Source organism: Haliotis rubra, unplaced genomic scaffold (assembly GCF_003918875.1).
Source record: "Haliotis rubra isolate DU_JTF1 unplaced genomic scaffold, ASM391887v1 Scf1286, whole genome shotgun sequence".
NCBI lineage: Eukaryota > Metazoa > Mollusca > Gastropoda > Lepetellida > Haliotidae > Haliotis > Haliotis rubra.
Window position 1 is genome coordinate 76,738 of NW_025765210.1, and position 17,598 is coordinate 94,335.

The 17,598-nt window shown below is 42.1% G+C and overlaps 1 protein-coding gene across 4 annotated transcripts in view; it reads left to right on the top strand.

The window, feature by feature from the left end:
* The window catches only part of LOC124266886, a 37,082-nt gene extending 34,739 nt beyond the window's left edge, over window positions 1-2,343 (top strand). For all 4 annotated transcript variants that reach the window (XM_046701720.1, XM_046701721.1, XM_046701722.1 and 1 more), the window contains 2 exons: window positions 603-849; window positions 1,180-2,343. In XM_046701720.1, the coding sequence (XP_046557676.1) occupies window positions 603-849; window positions 1,180-1,306 (374 nt within the window). In that variant the 3' untranslated portion in view covers window positions 1,307-2,343. The remainder of the gene's footprint in view (window positions 1-602; window positions 850-1,179) is intronic.
* The last annotated feature ends 15,255 nt before the right edge of the window (window positions 2,344-17,598 follow it).

Genomic DNA, 17,598 nt, shown 5'->3' on the forward strand with positions numbered 1-17,598 from the left:
TTGTAAATTTGCTGCACTTTTCTTTGAAATTAAGCTTTATATTGCAATTTCCTCAATAAACATTGTTGTGAATCTTGTTTGTTTGGTATTTAACAACTATAATCATAAGTTTTATTATGGATTACCTTTTATTCGATGTAGATATGCTTCTGATGGTCATATTGACATCATAGCAGACAGCACATTCATTGAGATGGATTTACTTATACATTTAATATCAAACACCATTTTTTGGAGTAGTTTAAGCTGATGTATATTCTAACTCAACAAAATTCATATCTCAATAATTACCATTTCCATTAAGTTGACATTATGGGCTGGAAGAAGACTTCATGTAAATATGCTGGGAAATGTGTTGTCTCCAATGTAAACAAGCAGTGGATAGTACTCACCTAAAAACTTGTTCTTCATCTGTATCGCTTGTAGTTGGCTGCTGCTTGATACCATGTTATAGAAATAACCGATTTTATTATCTGTTGATAACCATACCAAGTAGAAGTGAAAACCACTGAGAAACCTTTTGTTAGAATTTTTCAAGGGTAGTGTGGTGTGCCATGAATGAACTAGTGGCTGCTAAGCAAATACTATATCTACGTTTCTAGGTACAATAGAAAAACAGATAGGACGTCAGCAGAAATATTCCGTGAGATGGGGCGATGGCAAGTGCAGCGAACAGATGTCCATCCACATTTATGGAACATACACCCCTATGATCAAGTTCAAGGTCGGCAGCTACATCCTGGCACGTGCTGACCCTGACAGAATACATTTCCTTCCGGGTCAAGTGAGAAATGTCCACAGAGATGGAGACGATCAAAGGCTAGAAGTGGAGTTTGTCAATGGGAAAAGGTATTACAGGAATGTTTGAGATTGATCAGTTATGGTTAATCAAGAGACAAAATATGGATTGTTTTCTAAATCTTTTTGAAAACTTCATACTGGTTATGTTTTGATCATGACACCTACAAACGTACTTCCTGTTGTTAAACGCAGATGTGACATACTTGGAGACACCAGTAGCGATATTCGATGGCCACCTCGTTTAAATATGTCACCCGCAGGTATAGTTCAAATCCTCATATAGGTTTACATGTAAAGACATGGATGTGCAACATCTTGAGACTTCATCAATACTGTTTAGTGTAGAAACATACTTTCACTCACGAATTCTGGTTTCAGCTTAAAGAATGTACTCTTCAAACATAGTTACTGGATGAACAAGATGGCGTTCCATGAGGCGGAGGAGATGTTTCTGAGGCATCACCAAGACATGAGTGATGAGGAAGACTCCCCTCGTTACGGATAGACTGCATTTGGTCATCTCCATCCAATATATGACATCTTGGAGAGTATCTGGAATAATCCATACTGGATCTAGAGTCACTAGTTTCACAATTCACGTGACTGTCACATGACAGAATATGGCAGCAGTCACGGTCCTTATATACTAACACTGCTCCTATTGAAGTCTCTGGCTTCCTAACTCACGTGGCCCAACATGAAAATGGCCGTGACCAATATGTGTGATTATTGCTTTATATGAAAGTGAATATATTTTCACCATGGTTATTTTATCAAAATCGTCCGCCATGTTGTACAAACCACATACCGAGGAATCAGTCCGTGTTGCTTCCAGTGAATGCACGCACTGTCAATATTTCCATGGTGTCCGAGGTATTATCTTGGTGACGAGGGTACCAGTCGAATTGAGCCAGCTCCAAAATGCCCCAGCAAATTTGGTCAAATTGGGCCGGATATTTGTCAAATTTCCCAAGGGGGTAGTCAGAATGGCCCAGTTTATTTGAAATGATTAAATATATTCCCTAACTGCACAGTTTTTGTCAATTTTGATATTATATTCTTCATATAAAAGGTATTAATAAGTTATATTTCTGATAAATGTTCCATTAGTAAACACATAACAGCAAAATGAATATCCCTGTATAGAAAACACTGTAATACCAATCATTATGCATGTTATTAATGCTCTTATTTGTTATAATGCATGTTCTTTGCTCTTATGAGTTTACTAATGGAACATTTATAAGAAATATTACTTCCTAATAACTTTTATACTTCAGCTAGCTAGTATTACACTGATGGGCAAAAGAAAGTTCACACTTGGTGCTTTGAGATGCCTGAGGTGCCTGACTCTGACGATGTGGGTTCAAATCCCGTATGGGACTGAACCTAAGAAAAGTCCTAGAATCTGCATTTTACTGAGAAAGTGTAATCTTAAAACTAAATGTTTTAAATAACCTTTAGTTTTGGCAATGGCATTACATGCCGTCCTTTCTTCTTTCGTAAAGTAAATACATGAATTAAAATAATGCTTGTATTATTGATGATTTGTGTGTTTTGTATTCTTTTCCTCTCTATAACAATCCCCGATGCAGCAGAATAGAATGTGATTTAACAGTCTTGCAGCTACTAGTTCAGTAACATTTAGAGGATGGTAGGGTAGCCTGGTGCCTAAAGCCTTAACTTGTCACGCCGAACACATGGGTTTAATCCCCCACATGGGTACAATGTGTGAAGCCCATTTGTGGTGTCCCCCGCCTTGATATTTGCTGGAATATTGCGTTAAAAACGGCGTTAAACTAAACTCGCTCACTCACAAGACCTGGGATTCAAACACACACCACGCGATTCCTGGTTCGCAAAAGAATTGGGATTCGAACACACAAAACGCAATTCCTGGTTCACACAAGACTTGGGATTCGAACATACAAAACGCAATTCCTGGTTCACACAAGACATGGGATTCGAACAACACAAGGCGATTCCTGGTTGGCACAAGACCTGGGATTTGAACACCCAAAACGCGATTCCTGGTTCGCACAAGACCTGGGATTCAAACACACAAAACACGATTCCTGGTTCGCACAAGACCTTGGATTCGAACACACAAAACGCAATTCCTGGTTGGCACAAGACCTGGGATTCCAACACACAAAACAGGATTCCTGGTTCGCACAAGACCTGGGATTTCAACCCCCAAAACACGATTCCTGGTTCGCACAAGACCTGGGATTCGAAGACACAAAAGACGATTCCTGGTTCGCACAAGACCTGGGATTTGAACACACAAAACGCGATTCCTGGCTTTATAGGTTGTTTATGAATTAATGTTATTAATAATGCACAAAGTTCTAGACAGTAACCATTCGGAAAACTTGTTAGTGCCTAAATCTGAGAGAGAGATGGATGTAACACCAGTATGAACGGTGTTTAGGGTAACAACATGACAAGACAGGTTGTAGAGTGAGGGAGGGAGATGGATGTAACGCCAGTATGAACAGTGTTTAGGGTAACATCATGACAAGAGAGGTTGTAGAGTGAGTGAGGGAGATGAATTTAACGCCAGTATGAACGGTATTTAGGGTAACATCATGACAAGAGAGTTTGTAGAGTCAGTGAGTGAGTTTGGTTTAACGCCAGTATGAACGGTGTTTAGGGTAACATCATGACAAGAGAGAGGTTGTAGAGTGAGTAAGGGAGATGGATGTAACACCAGTATGAACAGTGTTTAGGGTAACATCATGACAAGTGAGGTTGTAGAGTGAGTGAGGGATATGGATGGGTTTAAAGCCAGTATGAACGGTGTTTAGGGTAACATCATGACAAGCGAGTTTGTAGAGTGAGTGAGGCAGTTGGTTAACGCTTGTATGAGTCAGTGAGCTTGTCAGTGAGAGTGAGTGAGAGAGATGGATTTAAGGCCAGTATGAACGGTGTTTAGGGTAACATCATGACAAGTGAGTTTGTAGAGTGAGTGAGAGAGATGGATGTAACGCCAGTATGAACGGTGTTTAGGGTAACATCATGACAAGAGAGAGGTTGTAGAGTGAGTAAGGGAGATGGATGTAACACCAGTATGAACGGTGTTTAGGGTAACATCATGACAAGACAGGTTGTAGAGTGAGGGAGGGAGATGGATGTAACGCCAGTATGAACAGTGTTTAGGGTAACATCATGACAAGAGAGGTTGTAGAGTGAGTGAGGGAGATGGATTTAACGCCAGTATGAACGGTATTTAGGGTAAATCATGACAAGCGACAGAGTGAGAGGAGTTTGTATGAGTCAGTGAGCTTGAGTTTGGTTTAACGCCAGTATGAACGGTGTTTAGGGTAACATCATGACAAGAGAGAGGTTGTAGAGTGAGTAAGGGAGATGGATGTAACACCAGTATGAACAGTGTTTAGGGTAACATCATGACAAGTGAGGTTGTAGAGTGAGTGAGGGATATGGATGGGTTTAAAGCCAGTATGAACGGTGTTTAGGGTAACATCATGACAAGTGGGGTTGTAGAGTGAGTGAGGGAGATGGATGTAACGCCAGTATGAACGGTGTTTAGGGTAACATCATGACAAGCGAGTTTGTAGAGTGAGTGAGGCAGTTGGTTAACGCTTGTATGAGTCAGTGAGCTTGTAGAGTGAGTGAGAGAGAGATGGATTTAAGGCCAGTATGAACGGTGTTTAGGGTAACATCATGACAAGTGAGTTTGTAGAGTGAGTGAGAGAGATGGATGTAACGCCAGTATGAACGGTGTTTAGGGTAACATCATGACAAGAGAGGTTGTAGAGTGAGTAAGGGAGATGGATGTAACACCAGTATGAACAGTGTTTAGGGTAACATCATGACAAGTGAGGTTGTAGAGTGAGTGAGGGATATGGATGGGTTTAAAGCCAGTATGAACGGTGTTTAGGGTAACATCATGACAAGTGGGGTTGTAGAGTGAGTGAGGGAGATGGATGTAACGCCAGTATGAACGGTGTTTAGGGTAACATCATGACAAGCGAGTTTGTAGAGTGAGTGAGGCAGTTGGTTAACGCTTGTATGAGTCAGTGAGCTTGTAGAGTGAGTGAGAGAGATGGATTTAAGGCCAGTATGAACAGTGTTTAGGGTAACATCATGACAAGTGAGTTTGTAGAGTGAGTGAGAGAGATGGATGTAACGCCAGTATGAACGGTGTTTAGGGTAACATCATGACAAGAGAGAGGTTGTAGAGTGAGTAAGGGAGATGGATGTAACACCAGTATGAACAGTGTTTAGGGTAACATCATGACAAGTGAGGTTGTAGAGTGAGTGAGGGATATGGATGGGTTTAAAGCCAGTATGAACGGTGTTTAGGGTAACATCATGACAAGTGGGGTTGTAGAGTGAGTGAGAGAGATGGATGTAACGCCAGTATGAACGGTGTTTAGGGTAACATCATGACAAGCGAGTTTGTAGAGTGAGTGAGGCAGTTGGTTAACGCTTGTATGAGTCAGTGAGCTTGTAGAGTGAGTGAGAGAGATGGATTTAAGGCCAGTATGAACGGTGTTTAGGGTAACATCATGACAAGAGAGAGGTTGTAGAGTGAGTAAGGGAGATGGATGTAACACCAGTATGAACAGTGTTTAGGGTAACATCATGACAAGTGAGGTTGTAGAGTGAGTGAGGGATATGGATGGGTTTTAAAGCCAGTATGAACGGTGTTTAGGGTAACATCATGACAAGTGGGGTTGTAGAGTGAGTGAGGGAGATGGATGTAACGCCAGTATGAACGGTGTTTAGGGTAACATCATGACAAGCGAGTTTGTAGAGTGAGTGAGGCAGTTGGTTAACGCTTGTATGAGTCAGTGAGCTTGTAGAGTGAGTGAGAGAGATGGATTTAAAGGCCAGTATGAACGGTGTTTAGGGTAACATCATGACAAGTGAGTTTGTAGAGTGAGTGAGAGAGATGGATTTAAGGCCAGTATGAACGGTGTTTAGGGTAACATCATGACAAGAGAGGTTGTAGAGTGAGTAAAGGGAGATGGATGTAACACCAGTATGAACAGTGTTTAGGGTAACATCATGACAAGTGAGGTTGTAGAGTGAGTGAGGGATATGGATGGGTTTTAAAGCCAGTATGAACGGTGTTTAGGGTAACATCATGACAAGTGGGGGTTGTAGAGTGAGTGAGGGAGATGGATGTAACGCCAGTATGAACGGTGTTTAGGGTAACATCATGACAAGCGAGTTTGTAGAGTGAGTGAGGCAGTTGGTTAACGCTTGTATGAGTCAGTGAGCTTGTAGAGTGAGTGAGAGAGATGGATTTAAGGCCAGTATGAACGGTGTTTAGGGTAACATCATGACAAGTGAGTTTGTAGAGTGAGTGAGAGAGATGGATGTAACGCCAGTATGAACGGTGTTTAGGGTAACATCATGACAAGAGAGAGGTTGTAGAGTGAGTAAGGGAGATGGATGTAACACCAGTATGAACAGTGTTTAGGGTAACATCATGACAAGTGAGGTTGTAGAGTGAGTGAGGGATATGGATGGGTTTAAAGCCAGTATGAACGGTGTTTAGGGTAACATCATGACAAGTGGGGTTGTAGAGTGAGTGAGGGAGATGGATGTAACGCCAGTATGAACGGTGTTTAGGGTAACATCATGACAAGCGAGTTTGTAGCGTGAGTGAGGCAGTTGGTTAACGCTTGTATGAGTCAGTGAGCTTGTAGAGTGAGTGAGAGAGATGGATTTAAGGCCAGTATGAACAGTGTTTAGGGTAACATCATGACAAGTGAGTTTGTAGAGTGAGTGAGAGAGATGGATGTAACGCCAGTATGAACGGTGTTTAGGGTAACATCATGACAAGAGAGAGGTTGTAGAGTGAGTAAAGGGAGATGGATGTAACACCAGTATGAACAGTGTTTAGGGTAACATCATGACAAGTGAGGTTGTAGAGTGAGTGAGGGATATGGATGGGTTTAAAGCCAGTATGAACGGTGTTTAGGGTAACATCATGACAGGTGGGGTTGTAGAGTGAGTGAGAGAGATGGATGTAACGCCAGTATGAACGGTGTTTAGGGGTAACATCATGACAAGCGAGTTTGTAGAGTGAGTGAGGCAGTTGGTTAACGCTTGTATGAGTCAGTGAGCTTGTAGAGTGAGTAGAGAGAGATGGATTTAAGGCCAGTATGAACGGTGTTTAGGGTAACATCATGACAAGAGAGAGGTTGTAGAGTGAGTAAGGGAGATGGATGTAACACCAGTATGAACAGTGTTTAGGGTAACATCATGACAAGTGAGGTTGTAGAGTGAGTGAGGGATATGGATGGGTTTAAAGCCAGTATGAACGGTGTTTAGGGTAACATCATGACAAGTGGGGTTGTAGAGTGAGTGAGGGAGATGGATGTAACGCCAGTATGAACGGTGTTTAGGGTAACATCATGACAAGCGAGTTTGTAGAGTGAGTGAGGCAGTTGGTTAACGCTTGTATGAGTCAGTGAGCTTGTAGAGTGAGTGAGAGAGATGGATTTAAGGCCAGTATGAACGGTGTTTAGGGTAACATCATGACAAGTGAGTTTGTAGAGTGAGTGAGAGAGATGGATTTAAGGCCAGTATGAACGGTGTTTAGGGTAACATCATGACAAGAGAGAGGTTGTAGAGTGAGTAAGGGAGATGGATGTAACACCAGTATGAACAGTGTTTAGGGTAACATCATGACAAGTGAGGTTGTAGAGTGAGTGAGGGATATGGATGGGTTTAAAGCCAGTATGAACGGTGTTTAGGGTAACATCATGACAAGTGGGGTTGTAGAGTGAGTGAGGGAGATGGATGTAACGCCAGTATGAACGGTGTTTAGGGTAACATCATGACAAGCGAGTTTGTAGAGTGAGTGAGGCAGTTGGTTAACGCTTGTATGGAGTCAGTGAGCTTGTAGAGTGAGTGAGAGAGATGGATTTAAGGCCAGTATGAACGGTGTTTAGGGTAACATCATGACAAGTGAGTTTGTAGAGTGAGTGAGAGAGATGGATGTAACGCCAGTATGAACGGTGTTTAGGGTAACATCATGACAAGAGAGAGGTTGTAGAGTGAGTAAGGGAGATGGATGTAACACCAGTATGAACAGTGTTTAGGGTAACATCATGACAAGTGAGGTTGTAGAGTGAGTGAGGGATATGGATGGGTTTTAAAGCCAGTATGAACGGTGTTTAGGGTAACATCATGACAAGTGGGGTTGTAGAGTGAGTGAGAGAGATGGATGTAACGCCAGTATGAACGGTGTTTAGCGTAACATCATGACAAGCGAGTTTGTAGAGTGAGTGAGGCAGTTGGTTAACGCTTGTATGAGTCAGTGAGCTTGTAGAGTGAGTGAGAGAGATGGATTTAAGGCCAGTATGAACGGTGTTTAGGGTAACATCATGACAAGAGAGAGGTTGTAGAGTGAGTAAGGGAGATGGATGTAACACTAGTATGAACAGTGTTTAGGGTAACATCATGACAAGTGAGGTTGTAGAGTGAGTGAGGGATATGGATGGGTTAAAAGCCAGTATGAACGGTGTTTAGGGTAACATCATGACAAGTGGGGTTGTAGAGTGAGTGAGGGAGATGGATGTAACGCCAGTATGAACGGTGTTTAGGGTAACATCATGACAAGCGAGTTTGTAGAGTGAGTGAGGCAGTTGGTTAACGCTTGTATGAGTCAGTGAGCTTGTAGAGTGAGTGAGAGAGATGGATTTAACGCCAGTATGAACGGTGTTTATGGTGACATTTGGTTAGGTTCAGGTTTGAGTGAGGTTGTGAACAGAGGAGCCTGGTTCCTTGCATTTACTCGGGCTAACGCTGACTTTACAAGTATTTTTACACATGAAATCAGCACAAGGCAGGGAAATAATCAGCATCATCATTGTAACGAATTGGGATTGATCATGACCGCTGATTGAACGGTCAACCTTCCAAGGTTTGGGGATAAACTTGATTGTTGAAAAGGCAGACATTCGATCAATTAAGATTGAGCACTTAATTGTTGTTTTTTCATATAATATATTCTTGTATGAAAGTGGTGTATTTCGGTCAGTTGTGGTAACATTAACGGTTTTGTATCAGTCCAATGTGTGAAGCCCATTTCTGGTGTCCCCCGCCGTGATATTGCTGGAATATTGATAAAGCGGCGTAAAACTAAACTCAGTCAGTTGCATCAGTCTTATACCTGATAGGACATGGCCTTGCACCGCTTTGAGCAATATTCCAGCAATATTCCAGCAATATTCCAGCAATATCAGGGCGGGGACAAGAAAAATGGGTACAGATTTGAAACAAGTAAATATCAGCACAGGAAAAATGAACTAATAACAATGTTATAATCAATGTGGTGAAACATAACCAGTGTCATATATATCATATATTATATAACAACAAGCCCGAAGTCACATTTTCACTACATGTGACAGTTGAATACTAAGAAGGTTGACAGCTAAATTTTGAGCCTCACACTGAAGGAACAGTGAAATCGTTCGTTTTGACATTTCACTTCACACACACAGACACAGACACAGACACAGACACACAGACACACAGACACAGACACAGACACACACAGACAGACACACACACACACACACACACACACACACACACACACACACACACACACACACGAGATAATTAAAAAGGAAAGTACACGGACACTGCACGTTCTCAAAGTGTGTCCATTTTCCATTGATCACATTATATCATAAACGAAACTTTTTCAATGAATAAGGTATCAACTCGATGGGTTCCAAAGCTTGATATGGTACAACATATCGTTTGAGGCTGATTCAGAAAGGTTCTTGCAACTATTTGTATCTATGGATGAAGCCTTGGTTCGCCACTTCGAGCCTAACTACAAGAAAAACAGTGGAAGGTTTTGCCATTGCCACCACAACAAACGTTAAAGACATCATCATCCTTCCAACATCGGTGGCAAAAGTGTACCGCCGTAGATAGAGTTGAAGCAGTAGTTATGACGTAACCCCGGTACCACAATCACGAAAGTGGGCTAAGACGATCTGTACCCCGTTCCTCGTTCACACAAACAAAACAAGGATATGATAGGAAAATATGAAAGTTTCAAAACATAACTTGATGTTTATAAGATATAGCTATGCTTTTATTAAAATTATTGCCAGATACACGTCAAACCTTCAATTTCACATGGAGCAGCTTTTGTATACAGTCGCAACCCGTTTATCCGGACTTTTTGGTTACATTCAGAAATCGTCCGGATAGCATGGCGTCCGGTTAACTGGATCAAACAAGCAAAACGTATTGCTGATGTATATTGATGTATATATATATATATATATATATATATATATATATATATATATATATATATATGTACCAATAAAAATTCTTCATCTCATTGACTCATATTACACATTACGTCTTACTTAACTTCACTCAATATCTTGACATTTCCCATGAAGCACATTTATTTAAAAAAGTCTGTCATAGATGTTTGTTTCGTTGGTTTGATTTCATCCAGTTTTTTTAACTAAGTCCATCACCAGATTCACCGAAGCTTCGTCGCCATTACATTCGTAGAATGTCAGCAACCTGTTGGCGTGTATAAGGGTCACGACGTCTGTCATCGTATCATGTTACAGTCACGTGAAATTGTGACTACATCCAATATGGATTTTTTCAGACGCTTTCCGAGATGTCATATATTGGATGGAGATGACCTGAATGCAGTCTGTCCGTAACGAGGGGAGTCTTCCTCATCACTCCTGTCTTGGTAATGCCACAGAATCATATTCTTTGCCTCAAGGAACGCCATCTTGTTCATCCAGTAACTATGTCTGGAAAGTACATTCTTTGAGCTGAAACCAGAATTTGTGAGAGGGAGTATGTTTCTACATTATACAGTATTGGTGTAGTCTCAAGTTGTTGTACATCCATGTCTTTACATGTTAAACTATATGAGGATCCTAACTCTACCCGAGTTTGATCTGTCCATCGAACACGACTACTGGTGGAAATAACAATCCTGGGGACCGTTTTCTGTATTTTGATTAAATATAACTGACTCCATTTCAAACATTCCTGTAATACCTGTTCCCATTGACAAACTCCACTTTGATCGTCTCGATCTCTGGGACATTTCTCACTTGACCCGGAAGGAAATGTCTTCTGTCAGGGTCAGCAAGTGCCAGGATGTAGCTGCCGACCTTGAACTTGATCATAGGGGTGTATGTTCCATAGATGTGGATGGACATATGTTCGCTGCACTGGCCATCGCCCCATCTCACGGAATATTTCTGCTGACGTCCTATCTGTTCTTCTACAGTACCTAGAAACGTAGATATAGTATTTGCTTAGCAACCACTAGCTTATTCATGGCAGACAGTATCGTGCCTGTGGTGTTTATAAGTATGAATACGCCTGATTCGTCTCTGGTCACCACCCAGTCTGTATACCCCTGATTCATCTCTGTTGACCTATCTGTCTGTATACGCCTGGTTCGTATCTGGTCACCATCCAGTCTGAATACTCATGATTCGTCTCTGGTGACCTATTTTTCTGTACACATCTGATTCGTCTCTGTGATCTTCCCGGTCTGTAAACGCCTAATTCATCCCTGGTGACCTACCCAGTCTGTACACGCCTGATTCGTCTTTTGTTTCTGGTGACCTACCCAGTCTGTACATTCTTGATTCGTCTCTTGTGACCAACCCAGTCTGTACACGCCTGGTTCTTCTCTGTGACCTACCCAGTCTATTCACCCCTGGTTCGTCTCCGTTGACGTACCTAGTTTATACACGCCTGATTCGTCTCTGATGAAAGCCCCCCAGTCCATCCCAGTCTTTCTCTCGCTGACGAATCTCCGCCACGCCCTTGTCATGTTTCTCTCGGTTCCTGGCAGCGTACACGTGCCATCTGTTGATGTTTTTTCTGAGTGTTGTCATAGAAACGGACAGTTACATGCTGACCAAGCGTTTCCATCACTCGGCCAGGGCCGTAGCTCCAGTAGTAGATAGGGTGAGGGGCCAGTACACAGCCACTGGCTCTCTGTGACAGAGAGAAAACTCAATCGTGAAGCACAGTTTTACACAACAGAGCAGGTTACACAGAGGATGAAAATGCTTCAACATTGTAAACAAGTTACGAACATGTCAGTTTACCCCGGCATTTAGTAACACCAGTAAGATTCCAATTAGAAGACCTCGACCTTTAAATGGTCGAGTCGGGACCAGACACACCAGTGGTTGATAATATGAGCAACATCCCATGCTAATTGATAACAATTGTTTCCGGAAATGCGGCTTCTCGAAGGATTCGGAAAGAATGGTGACCAATGGCCCCACGACATCAGTATACGGTTACAGGCAACCATACAGAACCCATGGTCTGACAAACGATCCATCAAGTAAGGTCGCAAGTATTGGCTGCATATAATACTCCATGTGAAGAAGACACGGGTTCGGGAAGTTATAATACATGAAACATCATTCTCAGATGAACATAGAAGTAACAGAGAATCAAGAAATATCAGGATAAATGGTAGAGATATTAACCATAATGCTTAATAACCCCCGATGAGGCTTTTTAAAGCTAGAGATCCGTTAATTGATCTTTAGTAACTCATGCTTGTCGTAAGAGGCGACTAACGAGATTGGGTGGTCAGGCTCGCTGACTTGGTTGACACATGTCATCGGTTCCCAATTGCGTAGGTCGATATTCATGCTGTTGATCACTGGATTGTCTGGTCCAGACTCGATTATTTACAGACCGCCACCATATAGGTGGAATATTGCTGAGTGCGGCGTAAAACTAAATTCACTAATTACTCGACAAACCTCTGTGTATCTAACACGACGCTTGTTCCACTAATCCCACTCTCGTTAGAAAGACTCGAAGTAACTCAGCACTCTTGCAACACAAACTCATTGGTAACCAAACAATCAAGTTACATGAACGGCTCTTTAACCAATCTTCTCTCTACAAAGAACACTAGTATTCCAACGCTCTTTCAAGAACAGCTACTATCTAAGCCAAACTCTTTGCTAAAACTTCCCCCTTCCTATAACAAAAACTCCTAAGATATACACGAGACAAGTAAGTTTCGGTTATTGACCAGTAGCACAGTTTAAAATTGTTTCCGAAACGTAATTATCAAAATGTATCACGGTTTCATGATTCTGTGAACATAGAAACACCTTCCTGAAAGGTTCACCGTCGGGGAGATCAAGGTGTATTGCAACGACAGCAGGAGAGAACGGCGACCTCCAACTTGGCCCGCCCCTTGTGAAGGAAGACGCCATCTCGAATATTCACGTGTAGGTTGGGACACGGAATCTCCTATAAGGAAATGTACATATACACATGCAGCCCATGTCACTGGGTGGATATCTTCCATGATATTCTGATGTGGGGGTGCCGATGGGGATGGGGATGTAGGTGGGGGGGATGAGGGATGGGGATGGGATGGGGATGGGGATGGGGATGGGGATGGGATGGGGATGGGGATGGGATTGGGATGGGGATGGGGATGGGGATGGGGATGGGATGGGGATGGGGATGGGGATGGGGATGGGATGGGGGGATGGGGGGATGATGGGATGGGGATGGGGACGGGGATGACAGGGATGGGATGTAGGTGGTTGTGATGCCACCCTAATGACAACTACTACTTTGCATTTTGAAAGAATTTCTATTTTCAAAACTTATCCTAGCATTCATTCATACACCCATTTCAGGAAATCTAGCATATGATTGTTGTTGGTGGTGTTGTTGATAACACATGATGACAAATTACTATTATCCTTCTTTTGAAAGAATTTATGTTGTCCAAAATTAGTCTTGCATTCATTTATTCACTGATTCAAGCAATTCAGCAAAAGATTGTCGTTGTTGTTGTTGTTGATGATGATGACAAGTTACTATTTTCCCATTTTAAAAAGAAAACTTTATTTTCAAAAATATGTCAGCATTCGTATCTTCATCCCCTATAGATTAACGTACTTGAAGTAGCACGTTCCTACCACTGTATATGGGCGTCTAATCCTCTTGGTAAGGTAGATGTCCTGAGAAAGTATTTTCATGGTGCCAGGCTCTCGTGTGTTCCAACTGTAGAGGGTTTTTCCTTCTCTCGTGTTATTTTTTATGTTCAGGAACCAGTTGGGAACGCTTGCTGTCATATAACACCAGATATAAACATCAGTCTCATCTCAGACCGTACCCAGTTTAGCCTCCAGTTGCATCAGAGTCTCAAAAACATATTGTCGCATTTCATACATCTCAAGCCAGCCACTTGTTATTTTCGAACACGTGTATCACGTTAGGTCAATGGTAAGCATACAACTCTAATCAACCATTTGTGTTACGAACACGTGTCATACAACTCGCATTTGTGTTATTTAGGTCAATGGCAAGCATACAACTCAAATCAACCATTTGTGTTATTTACGAACACGTGTGTCACGTTAGGTCAATGGCAAGCATACAACTCAAATCAACCATTTGTGTTATTTACGAACACGTGTGTCACGTTAGGTCAATGGCAAGCATACAACTCAAATCAACCATTTGTGTTATTTACGAACACGTGTGTCACGTTAGGTCAATGGTAAGCATACAACTCAAATCAACCATTTGTGTTATTTACTAACAAGTGTTGCGTTAGGTCAATGGTAAGCATACAACTCAAATCAACCATTTGTGTTATTTACTAACAAGTGTGGCAAGTTAGGTCAATGGTAAGCATACAACTCAAATCAACCATTTGTGTTATTTACTAACAAGTGTGTCACGTTAGGTCAATGGTAAGCACACAACTCAAATCAACCATTTGTGTTATTTACTAACAAGTGTGTCACGTTAGGTCAATGGCAAGCATACAACTCAAATCAACCATTTGTGTTATTTACTAACAAGTGTGTCGCGTTAGGTCAATGGTAAGCACACAACTCAAATCAACCATTTTGTTATTTACTAACAAGTGTGTCACGTTAGGTCAATGGCAAGCATACAACTCAAATCAACCATTTGTGTTATTTACTAACAAGTGTGTCACGTTAGGTCAATGGTAAGCACACAACTCAAATCAACCATTTGTGTTATTTACTAACAAGTGTGTCGCGTTAGGTCAATGGTAAGCACACAACTCAAATCAACCATATGTGTTATTTACTAACAAGTGTGTCACGTTAGGTCAATGGCAAGCATACAACTCAAATCAACCATTTGTGTTATTTACTAACAAGTGTGTCACGTTAGGTCAATGGCAAGCATACAACTCAAATCAACCATTTGTGTTATTTACTAACAAGTGTGTCACGTTAGGTCAATGGTAAGCATACAACTCATATCAATTCTAGACTAACATATAGTTTCTGAAACGAACATATTTTACTGAAAAAAACAATCCCTAGTGTTAAATTCAATGAAAATACAATAAAAGGAATCCCAGAGACTTTTCCCTGAAACTGTTGTAATCTAGACTTGACACATATTCTAAACTTGTACGGGTTGCATGGGGTATTTTTGTTGAGGGTCTGTGTGATATACCAGCGTAACTCCTGCAACCAATAACATAAGCACAGGGGTTCGAATCACTGTTTGGGCAATAACTTTGAAGAATATAAATCTAGCTTTTTGCAACCGTACATTGTTTCTTATATATTATGAGTAACTTATATTTCAAATTGTGTCCCCGCCGTGATGTCCTCGAATATTGCTAAAAGCGGCGTAAAACCAAACTCAGTCAGTCAGTCAGAGTGTAGCGGGGAAATTTTCTAAAAAATCCATTTCTTCACCGATTTCGTTCAAATTTGAAATATAAGTTACTCATAACATATAAACACAATATGCGGTTGCAAAAATCTAGATTTTTATTTTTCAAAGTTATTGTCCAAACAGTGATTCGAACCCCAGTGATATAAGGGATAAACTGTCAGTGTTTCTGTCTCTGTGTCTGATCGTAGTTGACAGACTTACGGATCGCCCATCGTCTTCGCACTTGCAAGTTCCGCCACACATCCAGACCTCACACCCGACTCCCGTCTCCCCGACTCTCTTGGGTACAGATGGCCAGGATGTCATTGTCAGCGAGATAGTAGTCTATGTAGATCCGTTCAGTTGAAACAACGAAACATGATTATAGTCACAGCAACATTCTTTGAGTGAGCGAAAGAGTGTGGTTTAAGGAAGAGCCCATAATACAATATGCGCCCAGGTGAGCGAGTGAGTGAGTTAAGATTAAGGCCGTTTTTTAGCAAACTTTCAGCAGCATAACGAATGGAGACACCAGAAATGGGCTTCACACATTGTACCCATGTGGGAAATAGAACCCGGGACTTCTGCGTGACGAGCAAACGCTTTAACCCTTAGGCTACCCCACAGGATCCAGGAGAATCTTTGCGACTCTTGGCGAAGTTCAACGTTGTCAGTTTGGGAGGTGGAAGTGTAATGGCCTGGATGTGACCTCAGAACTCATGGGAGAACATAACTCTTCATTGTTGTCGGCAATATAGTGGCGTAGGCTACCGGGGCGATGTTGCATTGGCCGATGGAGGAATTGACGTGCTGTGACAGGATTTCACGGGCAGCATATCAGTGCCGTATTCTTAGGGTCGGCTGTTTCTCCAATAGTACAAGGGGCGGTGGGGTAAAAGCCTAGTGGTTTAAGCGTTGGCTCGTCACGCCGAAGACCCGGGTTCGATTCCCCACATGGGCACAATGTGTTAAGCCCATTTCTGGTGTCCCCCGCCGTGATATTGCTGGAATATTGCTAAAAGCGGCGTAAAACTAAACTCAGTCAGTCAGTCAGTCCAATAGTACATGCTGGGATGAGATGGACCGACGCCAACGACAGAACCAGAACCAACAGCTAGTGCTAGCTGGGTAGGGCCGATCTTTACCTGACATTTGTAATGACAATCCCCGGTTGTTTTCTATCATCTAGCAACTAGTGGCTTCAATGCATCGCCACTGCTTCCTGTGCAACGCTAATGTGTTGCCTCACTCTTGTACTTTTGTTAGGTTGAGCATCATCCGGTATTCGAACCCACTCTCAGAACCAGGCGTCTAATAGCCAGCCCCTAAGGTCAGCGATCTAACCCACTCAGCCACACAAACAAACATCGTTCTAAACATAAAACATAGGACTATTCCACAATGTGAATACTCACTGGTGGTCTGGAGTACGTGCATATAGCATGAGGAAACAGCTCGATGTCCTCCATAATGTAGTCGTCCCAAAATCAAATTGTCTCTTCTTATTCAATGCATCGCCTCCTAACAATCAAGTACATACACAGTTAGCATATGTCCAACATTTTTCAGCACTCACGGTGAGTCTTTCACAATGTCAGACTAAGTGTAATATTCCAAAACAGCCAACGAAGTTCCGTTCCGATAACTCTCTACCCTGTAAACAAGTGTCATTTAACTATCTTCTCGCCAGGTGTTACGTTTTTTCTCTACGAGACGCCCAGATTCATACGCACGTTGACCTCCCATTGACGTCGTGCGATGGGCCCTGAGAGAAACCAGGATAATCACTCGTTGAATTTATCGATCCCTACCACAGTATTTGAAGCAGACTGTACTAGTTTAAAACATAATAAACGTCGGGTAAACGGCTGGAGAGACACCAGGAAGTCCGGAAAGAGGAAATACGGTATTCACGTAACTAGATATGAGAGGACATGCGTTTACAATAAGGCACAGGTAGAAATGTTATGTTTCAGTGCAGGTGACCCGGTCGATTAAGCAAGAACAAGCCCCTGCAGTGGAGTTGCTATGGCAGGTTTTGACATGATCACCCAAGACACACGCAAGTCTGCAGTTGGAAGCTGGGTT